The sequence below is a fragment of the Ursus arctos genome, unplaced genomic scaffold (assembly GCF_023065955.2).
Source record: "Ursus arctos isolate Adak ecotype North America unplaced genomic scaffold, UrsArc2.0 scaffold_8, whole genome shotgun sequence".
NCBI lineage: Eukaryota > Metazoa > Chordata > Mammalia > Carnivora > Ursidae > Ursus > Ursus arctos.
In genome coordinates this window covers 14,524,118-14,540,012 of record NW_026623100.1, presented here as the reverse complement: position 1 = coordinate 14,540,012, position 15,895 = coordinate 14,524,118, and the positions used below count along the sequence as shown (strand labels likewise).

General features: G+C 35.4%; 1 protein-coding gene across 10 annotated transcripts in view; it reads left to right on the top strand.

Annotated features, from left to right (window-relative positions):
- Positions 1 to 15,895, top strand: part of SRBD1 (S1 RNA binding domain 1) — a 204,617-nt gene that overhangs the window by 106,477 nt on the left and 82,245 nt on the right. For all 10 annotated transcript variants that reach the window (XM_048222530.2, XM_044378251.3, XM_048222527.2 and 7 more), the window contains one exon: positions 7,273 to 7,355. In XM_048222530.2, the coding sequence (XP_048078487.1) occupies positions 7,273 to 7,355 (83 nt within the window). The remainder of the gene's footprint in view (positions 1 to 7,272; positions 7,356 to 15,895) is intronic.

Here is a 15,895-nt window from a genome sequence, read left to right as displayed (position 1 = left end):
CCTCTTCACCACTGGCCTGTGTGGGTGTGTAACTGTCAACAGTGTTATAGGTGAGACAGGATTATAACATTCCAACAAGACACTCTGAAAATAGGAGATAATAAAAAGAAGAATCATTATATGGTCCAAATTATTCAGATTCCAAAGTCTGGCTGTGTCTTCAGTTTGGGTGCCTTCCTTCCGTGTCCCAGCTTGCATCCACATGGCAATGACTGTGTTGTCCATGTCAACTCCAAACATCCACCTAGACATTTTGAGCCTTCAAGGACTGATCCTGGAGGTAAATATTGAAAGAAGCTCAGAGTCTCCACTCTTGGTTTTCTAGAGTTCACTTCCTTCTCAATTCCTCATTTCTGACTGGAAGTCCTTTCCTAGTGATTGATGCCAGGTATGACTTTATACTTCATTTGAGACCTGTACTACCAATGAGTTTGGGTTTTTCCTTTCAGCTCTCCATAAGTTTAGTATATCAGAATATAACAGATCCTTAACATTCATACAGTGTTAAACATACGTAAGAAGATGACCTTCATATTACTATATATTCTTGACTAGCTTGTCAGCTTATTGAGAGCAGAGGTCATCCTTATATATGCTTATAATCCCCCACAAGTTCATTTTACTTGAGAGGCGTTTAAATTATATAGACAGAATAGTAGATAGGTGATATTAAAATGTTTATTATGGATTTCTGACTTAAAGTAGAAGATTGAGTACACCTATTATTCCTTTACTCCCTTCTGAACTCCCATTAAATTGACAGTAATACAATAGAAAGAAGGCACACACTAACTAGGGCAAGGATGGGAAAGGAAAGAATAGCAGTAATCATTTTGAAGCGGGAATGCAGATGGCTGAATAATAAGTGATCTTGCCAAATTGAGAAAGTTGAATATTAAGACAGCATTGTAGAAAACCGAGAGCCTAATCTGAAATGATCATGGGACCCTTATAGGTTCAGGAAATGCACCAAGTTACCTTTAGAAGTTTCTTGGGAAGGGGCACCTGGGTGCCTCAGTCGTTAAGCTGTCTGCCTTCGGCTCAGGGCGTGATCAGTCCTGGGATCAAGCCCCGCATTGGGCTCCCTGCTCTGCCGGGAGCCTGCTTCTTCCTCTCCCACTCCCCCTGCTTGTGTTCCCTCTCTCGCTGGCTGTCTCTCTCTCTGTCAAATAAATAAATAAAATCTTAAAAAAAAAAATCTTGGGAGGGCTGCAGGTAGGTCTAAAGTAAGAAGATTGATTGAAAGTTCTGTGTAGAAAGCAATTTGACCCAGTTAAACACAGAATACTATTTAACCAAGCAATTCCACTCCTGGGTGTATACTTGAAAGAGTTAAAAACAAGGACTCAAACCAGTAATTGTACACAGTGCTCATAGCAGTACTATTCACATAGCCAAAAGCTGGCAACAATCCAAATGTCCATCAGTGGATGAATGAATAAACAAAATGTGGTATATCCATACAATGAGGTATTATGTTTAGTCATAACAAAGAAAGAGTACTGACATGTGCCATAACATGGGTGAACCTTGAAAACATGCTAAGTGAAAGAAGCCAGACACAAAAGGCCACATATTGTATGGTTACATTTAAATGAAATATCTAGAATAGGCTAACCTATAGATACAGAAAGATGATTGGTCGTAGCTAGGGACTGGGAAGAGGAGAAAATGAAGAGGAACTACTTAATGGGTACAGGGTTTTCTTTTGGGGCACTGAAATTGTTTTGGAACTTGTTAGAGGTGGTGGTTTGTACAACAGTGTAAGTATACTAAATGCCACTGAATTGTACACTTTGAAATAGTTAATTTTATGTTATATGAATTTCACATCAATTAAAAAAAAAAACTAAAATAGTTAGATCTCCTGTTCTACACAGTTGAGTGACTGTCCTTCTTTCACCTTTGCAGAAGACTGGAGATTTTTTCTCTGGAGAGGGTTAAACAGAAAGCCTCTCTGCTGGAGGACACAGATTATACATGATAGTGGGGATACCCCCTGAAAAAAGAGGGATAGATAATTATTTACATGCTGACATAGAGATCTTAAGACTAAATCTTCCATGCAGGAGATAGGGGAATTCTGACCTACACAAGAGAAAATACCTAATGAAACTGAGATCAGAGGTCCACAAGAAATGGGCCAAATCACCATATAATGAAGCCCACAGCTGATAAACTTCACATTTAAGCAAAGCACTTACAGTCAGCTTTTTGGTACCCTGCCCCTAGTGGACAGTCAAGGGTCACCTATCATGTGAGGAAACTTACACTATTGAAGACAGATGTGGGGGTCTCGCGGAAGCCACGTAGGGGAAATAAAGATTATATAGAAAGAAGAAAAACTTTTACATCCTTAGAGAAATGAAAGGTATTTTGTTCATTTAAATGAACTTGACATAAAGTAAAATTCACCCTTTTAAGGTGAATTTTTTAATTCATCTATGAATTTTGAAAAGCTTAAACTAGTCAGGTAACCACAGCCACTAACACTACAATCAAGATAAAGAATGTTTTTATCAGGTCAACAGATTTGTCAGCTTCTTGTTCAAAAATGTAATTATTAGAGGATCAAGATCATTTACTAAAACTACATTTTAATAAGTTTTATAATGAAAAAATTCTTATTCAGAGTTGCTGAATGAAAAAAGACAGCACGGGAAGTCTTACTTATCTTCCTCTGTTGCTGTCTGATGGCAAGGAGAAGGGGAAAATGGGGGGAGTATTGAACTTTACAAATAAAAATTTCCACTTTGATATTCTTAGCTAACAAAATAAGGTAAATTTTTAGGAGACCGCGGTTTAGTACAGTCTTTTAAGCAGTAAGTTTATTTGCTTTAGAATGGCTTTAGATTCTAGATATTTTAAGAACTGAAGACCAAAATCCATAAAACCCTTTTTATTGTTCGGATAGAAGACACATTTTGAATGAAGGGGGAATGGTGCTTTCAGGGTCTCTCCATGGGGTTGTGCAGGTTGTGCCCTGCACATCCTGCCTAACCATATGGGGTAGCTCTGCTTCCTTACCTTTTAGCACTCAGTCTCTTCTCCCATCCCCTCCTTTTGGTATAACTAACCTATTTTTTTCCTCTAATGCTCAACTTTTGTTCAGTAGCAGTTTAGCTGTCTCCCTTTACATGCTAAGTTACATTTATTACCATTTAACAAATTGCCATGTATTTAAGGTGAAATTCCTGTGTGTATTTTTAGTCCTCTTTTCATTGGTCTAATTTGCCACGGTGCGAGACTCTCAGTTATGGTGGCTTATGATGTGACTTGCTTTAATCTTTTTTTTAATTGCACTTTTCTAATGTGTTTCTTTTTTTCCATATACATTCTAGAGCCATGTAATTGAAATTCTGTTATATTGGCACCTTCGTCCAAGTTCTGTACACTTTATTACTCACAGGCAACACACACGTACACGCAGAGTAAATGGATTGTTCTCCATGTATTTTCTTATTGGTTGTTGATGGCATTTGGTACTGTATCAGTTATTGTCTGGGTGTCTTAAAACCAGCCAATTGAAATCTTATTAGTTCTGATATTTTTTCAGTTGACTTGTTTGATTTTTCTAAAGTAGTCAGTCATCATCTGCAAATAATAATCTAGTTTCTATCTTTTTGGTAATTATACCTTCTTTTTTTCCTTGTCCAGTTGTATTGACTAGAATTTCCTGAACAATGGTGAATAGTAACAGTGATACAGAGATTTATTGACATCATGTGGGCAAAACAGTATTGGCATACGTTTGGAAAGACTACATTTAAAAATATAAAATACAAAGTATAAAAATATACTGCATTTAAAAATCATATCATTGAGATATGATTTAATAGCATTAAATTTGCCCTTTTAAAGTGTTTTTTAGTATAGTCAGAATTGCTCAACCATCTCCACTATCCAATTTTAGAACATTTTCATCACTCCAAATAGAAACCCAGCACCTATTGGCAATCGATCCCCCCTGTCTTCTTCCCCCCACCCCTGGTAAATACTGATCTACTTTCTGTCTCTGTGGATTTGCCTATTGCAGACATTTCATATAAATGGAATCATTACAACATGTGGTCTTTTGTAACTGGCTTCTTTCACTTATCATAATGTTTTCAAAGTCCATTCACACTGTAGCGTGTATCAGCACTTCATTCCTTCCCATTGCCAAGTAATTTTCCATTGTATGGTATGGGTATACCATATTTTGTTCATCCATTCATCTGCTGATGGATATTTGGGTTGTTTTCACTTTTTTGGCTGTTATAAATAATGCTGCTACACACATTCAGATACAGAATTTTACGTGGACATATGTTTTCATTTTTCTTGAATATATACCACATAGTAGTAAAAATTTGTGGATGTACGTAACTATGCTAAACATTTTCTAGAATTTTTTTTACTTCTGTTGCTATACTTTCCTCACTATTTAGTTTCTGCCTCTTTCACTGTGCCCATCTTTTCTTCTCTGTCTCACAATGTGAATATGCTCCCAGTTTTGGTCCATGACTCTTCCTTTCTCTTCGTTCTCTTTCTCAGCACTCTGTAAGACTCCTTTTAACTGAGCTACCTATCTATCTCTTACTTTCAGGAATCTGTTGTCAGCCTGATCATTCTCAACCTACAGGTGTGGGTTACTACTGTTAATTAGCTACTTTCTTATTCATCCTGACAGTGCCATCTTCTCTTGGAAGCCTGGACATACGGCTTTCCAATTCTACTTTAAACAATGTTTAAATTCCCTCCTTCATGAACAATGAACATCCTTCAAATGAACAATGTTCATTTTCCTCTTTCTCCTATCTGCCATCTCTTCCATGCTTGCTTGAGTTTTTATGCTCTGTAGAGAGAGTAGCATCTGAAAGCAAAATACCAATTCTAGAAACATTGGAGTCTATGTAGAGGTTGTTTACTGGGGATACTGTAACTCCAGAGGCTCTTAGGACTTACTGGAGAATTAATATGTCATCTAGAAACTGTCATTTCCAGTTCATTATTGCTGCATTTAGCAATATCAGGATGAACAAAGGAGATGCTAGCAGTGAACCAGTTAGGAGAGAACCAGGTAGAAAATCAGTTAAAGTCCTTTTCTGTACTTAAAAAATTTTTTTAAATATAGAAACCTACTCACACTTAACATTATACAACTGCTCTAACTAGTTTCTAAGTTTAGATTTTCATAATGTGGGTTTTCCTGAAGGGGTAGATTTGAGAGATTTACCTATTATTAATATCCTTTTTTTTTTTTTTTTTTTTTTTTTAATTTCTGGGACCTTCCTGCAGTGAATTTTCTGATGCCTATATCTTTCACTTGGTTTACTGTTGTGGGTTGTTGGTTTGTTTTTGTTTTTTTTTTTAATCTGAAAGTATTTTGGCAGTGTATGTATGTGTTCAAAAATCAGTCTTACTGGATTATATTTTTAAAGGCTACAATAAAGAAATGATCTTTGCTTTCAGAGACTATCAGATGTTTTCCTGGTGGCATCTACTCTCACTGTGTAATTATACATGTGATTACTGGGGGGAAGCAGCTCCCTTGTAACGCAGCACTTGCACTCATTAACCTTTTGTGAGGTTTGATAAGAAAATGTATGTGAAGGCTTTGGAGGCTGGAGTGAGCATCTCTTCAGTGGGGAAATAGGCAGATTGTGTGACACCAGCTTATTGCTCTCTAAGCTGGCTTTGCAAGCTGCCATTGTCATTGTATGTTAGAAATAATAATAAAATATATGAAAAAGACTTGAATGACCATGCAGTGAACTGAATGCTCAGAGTAGATCTTATCTCTGATGAAGAGGTGGTACAAATCAGTGACAGGAGAATATAATAGTCACTTGCAAGTGGTGGCTTTTGTTGCTAGACTTTGAACAGTTTTTTAACAGTTTAACACAAGAGCAGACATGGGATCTCCTTTGATGGCCTCAATGTTTTCACTGAATGAGTTTATATTTCATCCAACTTTCTGTGTGGGTAGATGACACTGATTAGTTTTCTCACATTTAGAAAATGAAAGCTGTTTGTATGTAAGGACCCAATGTAACTATACTACTTGGGAAAAGAAAAAAAGAGCTGCCCTTGGAAGCATCCTTAATATTCATACTAAATTTCTTTTCTCCAACTAAATCTAAAGATTTTATTTATTTATTTGAGAGAGAGAGCACACAAGTAGGCAGAGGGGCAGAGAGAGAGGCAGACTGAGGGAGGAGCCTGATGAGGGGCTCGATCCCAATGATCATGACCTGAGCCGAAGGCCAACGCTTAACCAACTGAGCCACACAAGTGCCCTCCAGCTGAATCTATCTTATAAGCTAAATTAGATATGAAATTTTGTTAACATTTTGTTAAAAAAAAAAAAAAAGAGAGAAATGGTGACCAAGTAAAAATATGACCACAGATAAAGGAATGTTTGAAGCTAACTCAGATTTCTTTGAATGTGGATTGTGATGGTCAAGAAAGGGTTGTGATTTAGAACTGTGGGTGTGTTCAGAGACAAGCAGTTGAGATTCAGACCACCACAGTTAATCTTGCAATCACATTTAAGGCTGTACAGGTGTGTTCACTAGCCAACTGACTTGGTCTCTGGTTGCAGTAAGGTATGATTCCATCAGTTACTCATCACTATCAGGATCTAGTCCTAATAACATATTTGATTAGCAAATGTATGTCATAATAATGCAGGATTATTTAAAAGTAAAACAAATATCGACTTGTTCATTAAAGTGTTAGGTGCCCTGCTATGCTGTGTTTAAAGGATGAACAGGTGGGGCGCCTGGGTGGCACAGCGGTTAAGCGTCTGCCTTCGGCTCAGGGTGTGATCCCAGCGTTATGGGATTGAGCCCCACATCGGGCTCCTCCGCTGTGAGCCTGCTTCTTCCTCTCCCACTCCCCCTGCTTGTGTTCCCTCTCTCGCTGGCTGTCTCTATCTCTGTCAAATAAATAAATAAAATCTTTAAAAAAATAAAAATAAAGGATGAACAGGTGATTATGTAAGTATAGCAAGTAAATGTTTTATCTGTTTTTCCAAATGTATAAACCTTGCAATCTGTTTGTGCTCAGGAATGCCTACAGATTCTGGTAACAAAATTAATCCCGAAATTTTGCATTCACTTCTTTTGTGTGAAAAAAAGGAAACTTTGAAACTTAGTGAAATTTTTGGCCTCTTTGTGTGGGGGAAGAGGGAAGGAATTAAATACTTGAATTATGAGGGACTAACATAAGTAATTATTTGGATACTGCTTTTCACATTAAGCCATACTTATTTTCTGTTTTTTTCAGTTTCCATAGCAAGGCGTGTACAAGACCCATTAGCTGAGCTGGTGAAAATCGAGCCAAAGCACATTGGAGTTGGAATGTACCAGGTAAAGCAGTGTGGGTCATTTACTTTGTGAAACCCGTCAATAGTATGCAGACTTGGTGTAGTAATTAAATGCCAGGGGGAATAGTTTCCCATTTTCAGAGGTTACACAGTTGATGGGAAGGTAGTTAGGAGTTATATTATTAGAAAAGAAGGGAGTTTTTCTTTTTTTTTTGGTGTTTATGGTTTGGATCAAGTTTTAGAATTGACTGTAGTCAGATTTAAAGACTATTAAAACATTAGATCAGACTAGTAACTTAATCCAGAGAGCCTCTCCCTTTACCATTATTATAAAAAAGAAGAGGAAATGGAACAGGGGGGATATGTTGGTTCTTTGTGTAAGCCAGTATGAAATATTGATCTTTATTGATCTTTTAGGAAGAATCCTCTGGTACCTACTGTGCCTTATTTATTTATTTATTTATTTTTCTGGCTCCTATTTCTATTTGATTATTATAATAAGTTTTTGGTCATTACCCAGTATGAGCTAGAGCCTTTCAGTTGTTACTGTGTCGCAGTAATAGTAGTGGTGCTTGTTATTGTTACTATATTTTCAGTTCTTGAGGTTGTGTGTGTTCATTGGGCAGTTGAGGACAATGCTAAATCTTGGCAAAGTGAATCCATGGTATCTTGTCTTCAGAAACCTTGAGTTGAATTATTTTTCTCTCCGATGACAGTCTTTTTTTTTTTTTTTTTTAAAGATTTTATTTATTTATTTATTTGACAGAGATAGAGACAGCCAGCGAGAGAGGGAACACAAGCAGGGGGAGTGGGAGAGGAAGAAGCAGGCTCATAGCAGAGGAGCCTGATGTGGGGCTCGATCCCGTAACGCCGGGATCACGCCCTGAGCCGAAGGCAGACGCTCAACTGCTGTGCCACCCAGGCGCCCCCGATGACAGTCTTTTTTAAATCTGAAATAGAATATTATCTTCTGTATAATTTTCATGGGACTTAGGTGATAGGTTCTATACTTTTCTCTAAGAAATATATTAGGGCATGGAATCTGTGACCACTAGAAATGGAAGAGATCTTAGAAATCATATAACCCTACCCCCTCATTTGACAGAAAATGAAGCTGTGTCCCAGAGTAGTTAGGATTTTTACCCAGATTTACACAGTGGCAAAGCCACCTGTCATATATTGAACTTAACTGGGAGTATTCCCATTTTATAGCAAGTTAGACTAAGAGGCATCTAGACCTTTGACTTGACTTGTTCATTTGGGAAGGATAGTTGCTGAAGGGACAGATCTAGCTATCTAGCTAGATAGAAATGCCTAGTATCTAGAGAGTACAACTGTAACAGTTTTATGATATAGGCTTTGTAGTTAAGAGGAATTATAACTATTAATTCAAGATGAAGTTATGGAATGCCTCAGCAAGGTAGTAGAACAAAGAAAAGGAAAGGAGAAGTCAAACTCATAGAACCCAGGCAGGCTAATAAGCTATTGGCATCAAAGAAGTCTTTAGTAAATAGCAGAGACCTAGCCTCCAGATTCTTCAGAGATACAGTATTTAACATGAAAGAGTTTGGAATTCATTCCAATAGCAGTGAGAAGAAATGGAAGAGCTTTAAGCAAGGGATATGATCTGATTTGTATTTTTAAACATTGGCTCTGGCTAATCTGGGGAGAATGACTTAGAGGGGAAGAGGAGAAGCAGTAAGACCAATTCAGAGGCTGTTACACTAGCTCAGGCGAGAGATGATGGTGGCTCCGACAAAGTTAATAGCAAGTAGAAATGGAAAGAAGTTAAATCTATTTTGTAGGGACTACTTGGTAATAAGTGGAGGGAAGGGAGTTTGTTTCAGCTGTCCTAGTATGTGGATGATGCCTGACTAGAGTAGATTTGGTGGGGATAAGATTAGTAATTCAGTTGTGGATGTGTTAAGTCAAGATGCCTGTAAGAAATCCAGGAGATGTCAAATAGAAGTTGGATATATAAGTCTGAGATTTAGAGGAATGGCCATATTAACATTGGAGTACAGACTTTTCAGCAAATAATGACACTGAGAAAAAGTGATCAAGATGGTAAGCTGAGCTTATGATATTCTTTAACTCTGCTACCACTACTACTGGCATATCCACGATTCCGCCTTCTTTAAGATAACAGAGAAGGTTGCACATGTATATTTGTATCCATATAAACACATATGTGAATAAATTGATAACCTGGGAAAACAAGAAAGGGTTGGTGGATGGAAATTTCAGGAATTCTTGAAAGATAGTAAGACTGAGGAATCACATCCGTGGAAAAATAAAACCTGGTGGAGCAGCTGCTCAGAATATACAGATCAGTAGTGTTCTCAAACCAGAGTATGTTCAAATAGTGGGGAGGAGGCCTGTACTGTTAGAGGAGGAGGTACATATGGAGTGACTAGGCCCATAGTGACCCCCTTCCTCCATATCCGGTGAATCTAAGCTCAAGCACTGGGTATAACCCAGAGACCAGAGAGAAGCTGGGAGATCCCTCAAGTAGCCTTTGCTTGTCAGGAAGTTTAAGGAGTCTCACACTGAAAAGACAAACTTCTGACACATACCTGACACCTGGCATCATATCCCACATCATCACTGGATTCCGATGATGGTAAACAAAAACAGCTTATGCAGACAAATGGGGACTCTGAAATGATCTTCTGCTAAGAATCACTGAACATTTGAGGAAAACTTGTCATAGCAAAATGAGGCACCAAATATAACAAGCAAAAAATAACAATGAATAGGCAGCAGTCTTTGAAATAAGTAAAATTAATATTCACAGAGAGATAAGAAAGGTTATTGCATGTATAAAACAAACCTAGGATAGAATGAATTAATCCAATCTTAAAATTAAAAACTACGCTTGTCAAGATGGAAAAGACCAAATGGTCTAAATAGAGTAGACACAGATAAAAACAAATTAATGAATTGAATGATTGAGCTAAGAGATTCTTTAGAATGTAGTCTTAAATTGAGAAAGGTGGATAGTATGAACAAAAAGTCGTATGACATGGAGGCCATTTTAAAGCTTCAACATTCATCTCAGAAAATTCAGATAAAGAGAATGGAGGAGAGTTGCAATCACAAAAATAAGAGGAAGAAATTTATTCAGCCTGAAGACAGACAAGTCTTGAAAAGGCCCAGTAAGTATTGAATAAAAGAATAACTAAAGACCTATACTCAAACACCTTCATATGAAATTTCAGAATGTTAGTGATAGAAAAGGAACTGACTAAAAGCTTCCAGAGAGCAAACGGTTCACCTACAAAGGAAAGAAGCAGTCCTGTTATTGGTAAAAACAAGTAATAGAAATAGAATGCAGTAGTTTTGAAGTTGTGGGAAAAATATTATTCGAACCTGTAATTCTGTATTCAGACAACTCAGCAATTTGATGTGAGAAGAAAATAAAAACATTTTTGGACCTGCAATGATTTTTGAAATGTTACGGATTTTCTTTGAAAGAATTATTTATTAAAGTACTCCTGACCCCAAAATGGGGGGAGCGGGGACCAAAGAAAGGAAAGGCGTGTCATGAAGACACAGTGTTGAGGTGAAGAAACAGTGGAGAGCTTTACAGTATACACATGGGGAGTAAAATGTTCGTTGAGCCTCAGAGTGTTTTATCTATAATGTTAATCTTTAAATGTTTAGTCTGGGCCAGATGAGCTTAACGTGGGAGAATAGAAGAAAACGAAGTGATGAAGGATTATTTTTCAGGAAAATAATTAATATGTAGATTAACTTTATACTTTGTTAGAAAAACATAATCTGAAATATATGAAGAATAACCACAAATAGGATATTTAATTTAAATTATGAGAGTAAAAAATTAAAAGTTCATCATTCCAACCAAAGGCAGAGAAAACAAGAAAGTATAGTAAATAAATAAAATACACGATGACAGGAATAAGTATGGGTAATAGGTAATGGTGAATGGGTTAAATTCCCGTTAGTAGAATGTCATACTTTTAAAAGTAAAATACAGCTCTAAGTTGTATATGTATGCAAGATGTTTCTAAAGAAAAAAACAACCTTGAAATTAGAAATTTGGAGAAAAATATTCCACACAAATGAAAAACAAAGTTATAGTACTGCTAATATCAGACAAAATAGAATTTAAGGCAAAAATGCATCAAACAGGTCAAGGAGGGATATTTCATATTAATAACAGACAGTTTCCCAAGAAGATGTAATTACCCTGAACACTCTGTGTTATCTAACAATATAGCTTCAAAAATTATGCTGTATTAAAAGCTTCTAAAATTAGAGCAAGAGACAATTTCACCTTTTTTGTAACTCTTAATAGACTACAGTGTATTAACACATAACATTTTAAAAACAGCTTTATTGAGATATAATCACATACCATGCAAACATATGTAAATTTACCTATTTAAAGTGTACAAGTCAGTGAATTTTCATATATTCAGTGGGTTGTGAAACTATTACTACTATCTTATTTTTGGACATTTTCATCACCCCAAAACGAAACCTGGTGTCCTTGAGCAGTCACTCTCTACCACCCCCCACTCCCCAACCCTAGGCAATTACTCATCTACTTTGTTTCTATAGATATGTCTATTCTGGATTTTTCATATAAATAGAATCACACAATATGTGGCCTTTTGTAACTGGCTTCTTTCATTTAGCATAATATTTTCAAGGTTCGTCCATGCTGAAGCACAAGTCATTACTTCATTCCTTTTCATGGGCAAATTGTATTTCATTATATGTGTAAAATACCACATTTTGTCTATCCATTCATCAGTTGGTAGAGATTTGGGTTATTTCCACTTTTTGGCTATTATGAATAATGCTATTATGAACATTCTATGCAAATTTTTATGATGTGTATTTTCATTTCTCTTAGATATATACCTAGGAGTGTGTTTGCTAGGTCATTTAACATATAAATTCAAAGCCAGATGAACTAGGGAAGTTATTTGTCACAAATGTACATGTACATAACTTTCTATCTTATTGTTAAGGTTTTGGTGTTTTCTCATTGATTTGTATACAGTTATATGTTGGTTTAAATAAAACGTTTACAAAAGATACATAGAGAGCATCTAGACACCATTTATCATAGATGAAATAAAAATTTTTCTTTATCAAAGAAACCCAAATTAAACAAAGGAATATTATTTCAATCTAATAATTGAGTAAAGTTGTAATAAAATGATAAACATCTGTGCAAGTGAAGATACGGTGAAATGATTATTCACACACACAGCTGGTGGAAGTATAGATTGTTATTTCTAGCACATAGTCAATACCTGTCAACTTTTAAAGAATGCATGCCATTTACCTGGTAGTTCTCCCTTTAGGCATCTCTTCTAAAGCAGTATTAAGAACTACTGATAAGATTTATATACAAGTTTGCTGTTATAGCAAAATTATTGGAAACAACTACAATAGAATAGTATATCCATCAGTTGAAATATTATACAACCATTAAAAATACAGGCTTTCAAGGAGGATTTAATGACATGAGAAGTTGCTTTATTTTTAAATTGCAATGAAGTTGTTGATACAGAATAAAACCAATTTTTGTTCTAAAATTATAGATATACATTTAAACTGAAGAAAAACAAACCTGGCTAGTGACTGATATTTATGTTTTTTTGTTGGTGTGATTAGGGGTTTTTATTTTCTTTTTTACTTTTTTTCAAACTTTCTATAGCGAATATGTATTAGGAAGAAATTCTAAAATATATATCCATGTCTATATCGCAACCAGTGGGCCACTTAATTTTAAGCCTTGATACAATAGACTTCCAATATAACCAGAATAGGACTGAATTTCTTTTTAGTTGGGACCTCTAAATGCTTTTAGTAGAAATTTAATACTTATATTTATTCTGATTTAAAATATAAGTAGCTGGACAAACATTGTTGATTTTAAAAATGAAAGCTATTCAAAGAAAGAATGTTAAATACTTAGATGAAATAATAGAAGCTATAATATTATTATTTCAATAGAAACTAAAATACTTTTGGTTTAATAACAGCTAAAATGCTAAAGGCAGCAGTCCAGTTCTTGTCTTAGAAAATGGGGAGACCTGATTTTAAAAACACATGCCTGTCATAATTTCTGGAGAGAGAGGCAGCCAGTGTGGTCGAATGACAACATATCCCTAACTGACCCCTAAAGACTTTGCTGGAAAGTGGCTTGGTGTTACTCCCAAGAAAACACTCCAGGTTGAGAGCAGGATGATGCAGGGTTGGCTCTGTTAAGTTCTGTGGGACATGGGGAGCGTGGTTTAGCTTGGCCTTGTCATATCCTGAGAGCACAACTTAAGTAAGTTGGATTTACTTGCTATTTATTTCTTCTTTGGACCGTGTTTGAGATACTTTTGTGCTCATTAACACCTCCATTTGTTAATGAGCATGCTCAGTAAAGTGGGAAAGACAAAATAGTCCTCTTCCTCCTTTCGTGCCTGTTAGATCATTTGGTGATGTTAGAGAATGAAATGGTGTTCCAAAATGAGTTTTTGGAACCCTTAGTGGATTTGCTTTATCCTGGCATCTTTATTCCTCATTATTATGGATAACGGAGAAGTCACTGTAAAAGGAAAATCATCTTCCCAGCTGAATTTTTCATGGTAAAACCTCAAAGGTGGGAATTTGTATTTTACTTCCCTACCCGCTCTGTGGGATCAGTTATGAGTAAAAGCAAAAAAACAACTCTTCAGTGGTGATATTATTATAGTTTTTCAAACTGTTTTATAGGTAACGTGGAGGGATTATGAAATTTAGTTTTAGTTTAGGTCTGTAAAAGTTAATAAGAATCCTCTGTTTTATATTGTTTGCCTAAATCCTTTTAAACATTTTAATCCCTTAATTATTTGTTATTGTACAGTGGAATACAGGAAAGAGTCTCCCTGTGGACATTCACGTAGCTGAATTGTACCTCAATTTTTGCCCTCTTATAGTAAAGCAGTATTTTGAAATAGATAAAACACAAAAGTAAAACGTAGAAGAAATTCGTTCTAAAAATCAGGCATCACTTACATATATGAGTTCCTTGCTAAAATGTTTTTACAATCTTGTTCCTTAACTGTAAGTCCCCACATATGGCCTATATTTGAATTTGTGCTTTACCCAGTATTATAAATAAAAATCAAACTTAGCCTTGCAATTCAGATATTTCATTCATTTGTGACTATAACTGAACCATTACTGTGACTGAACAAGAACAAATAATTGACCTTGACTGGGAGTATGAATAAACTCATCTATTAGAATTTGCTAATTATTCCTTAAACTTAGTTTTAAAATCTCTATTCTGGGTTTTTTTGTTTTTTGTTTTTTTCACTTCAGGATTAATTATGCTTCTTTCGTTCAAGTATTGGCTTCAGTTTTCTCAGGTTCCTAGAAATCACCAACAATGTAATAAGCCATGTATACGTACACACACCCTAGTATAACACCATACTTATCTTTAAAAGAAATGTGAAGATAATTTGAAGAAATTTTTACCAATAATGCCTTAAATTATTAACAGTGAAATATCTAATTTCCTTTATCTTTTGTTTGCTTATTTGTATGTCATTGACCTTGAACAATGAAACCAGATCAATTTCAGTTTCTACTCAACTTCACCTTTTAGTTTTCATACATCAGCACAAAGTGCTAGGATTTCTAAAACATTAAGCTATTTTCACAGTGTTTATAACTAGTAATTACCATGGATGATTAAAAAAATTACACGTGACATTAAAAGTACTACCATAAAGGAAAAGATTAATAAATGTTAACTGCATTAGAATCTAAAACATCTCTGAGTCATAAAACAATATATAGAAAATCCACAGACTGGGAGAAGGTATTTGCAAAACATATACCTATAAAGAACCCAGACTATATAAAGATCTACAAATCAAAAGGAAAAAAGACAGAAAAATAGGCAAGGGATATGAACAGGCAATTTTCAGAAGCAAAGACAAAAAAAAAAAAGACAAAAATATTTTTTAAATGATCAGTTTTGATAGTAACTGGGGAAATGCAAACTAAAGCCAGTATACAAAACCTTTCAGGTTGTCAGAACTTAGTCTGACAATTTGGTTGTTAGCAACCATGTTAAGCATTGGGAATCTTATACATAACTTATAGGAGTATAAACCGGTTCAACCTCTTTGGAGAGCAATTGGACATTAATGAAGTTGGAGATGGGGATTCTCTTCAAGTCAATAATTCCGTTGCTATTTATACATAGCCTTGAAATTTTTCCCAAATGTGTACGGGAAGATATGTATTAGAAATTCATTGAAGCACTATTTATAGCAGTGAGAATTTGGAAACAAATGTTCATCATCCAGAAAACAGAAAAATAAATTGTGGTGTACTCAAATGGTAGAATATTACATAAGAGTGAAGACAACCCATTTAGAGCTATCTGTATTCATGTGGATATACTTCATAAGATATAATATTAAGAGAGAAAGCAAGTTGCAGAATATGTACAGTATTATATGATTGGTATAAAATTTTAAGATATGAAAAATAATACTGTGTACTATTTGTGAATACCAATATATATAGTAAGAAGATAGAAGTAAGCCCTGA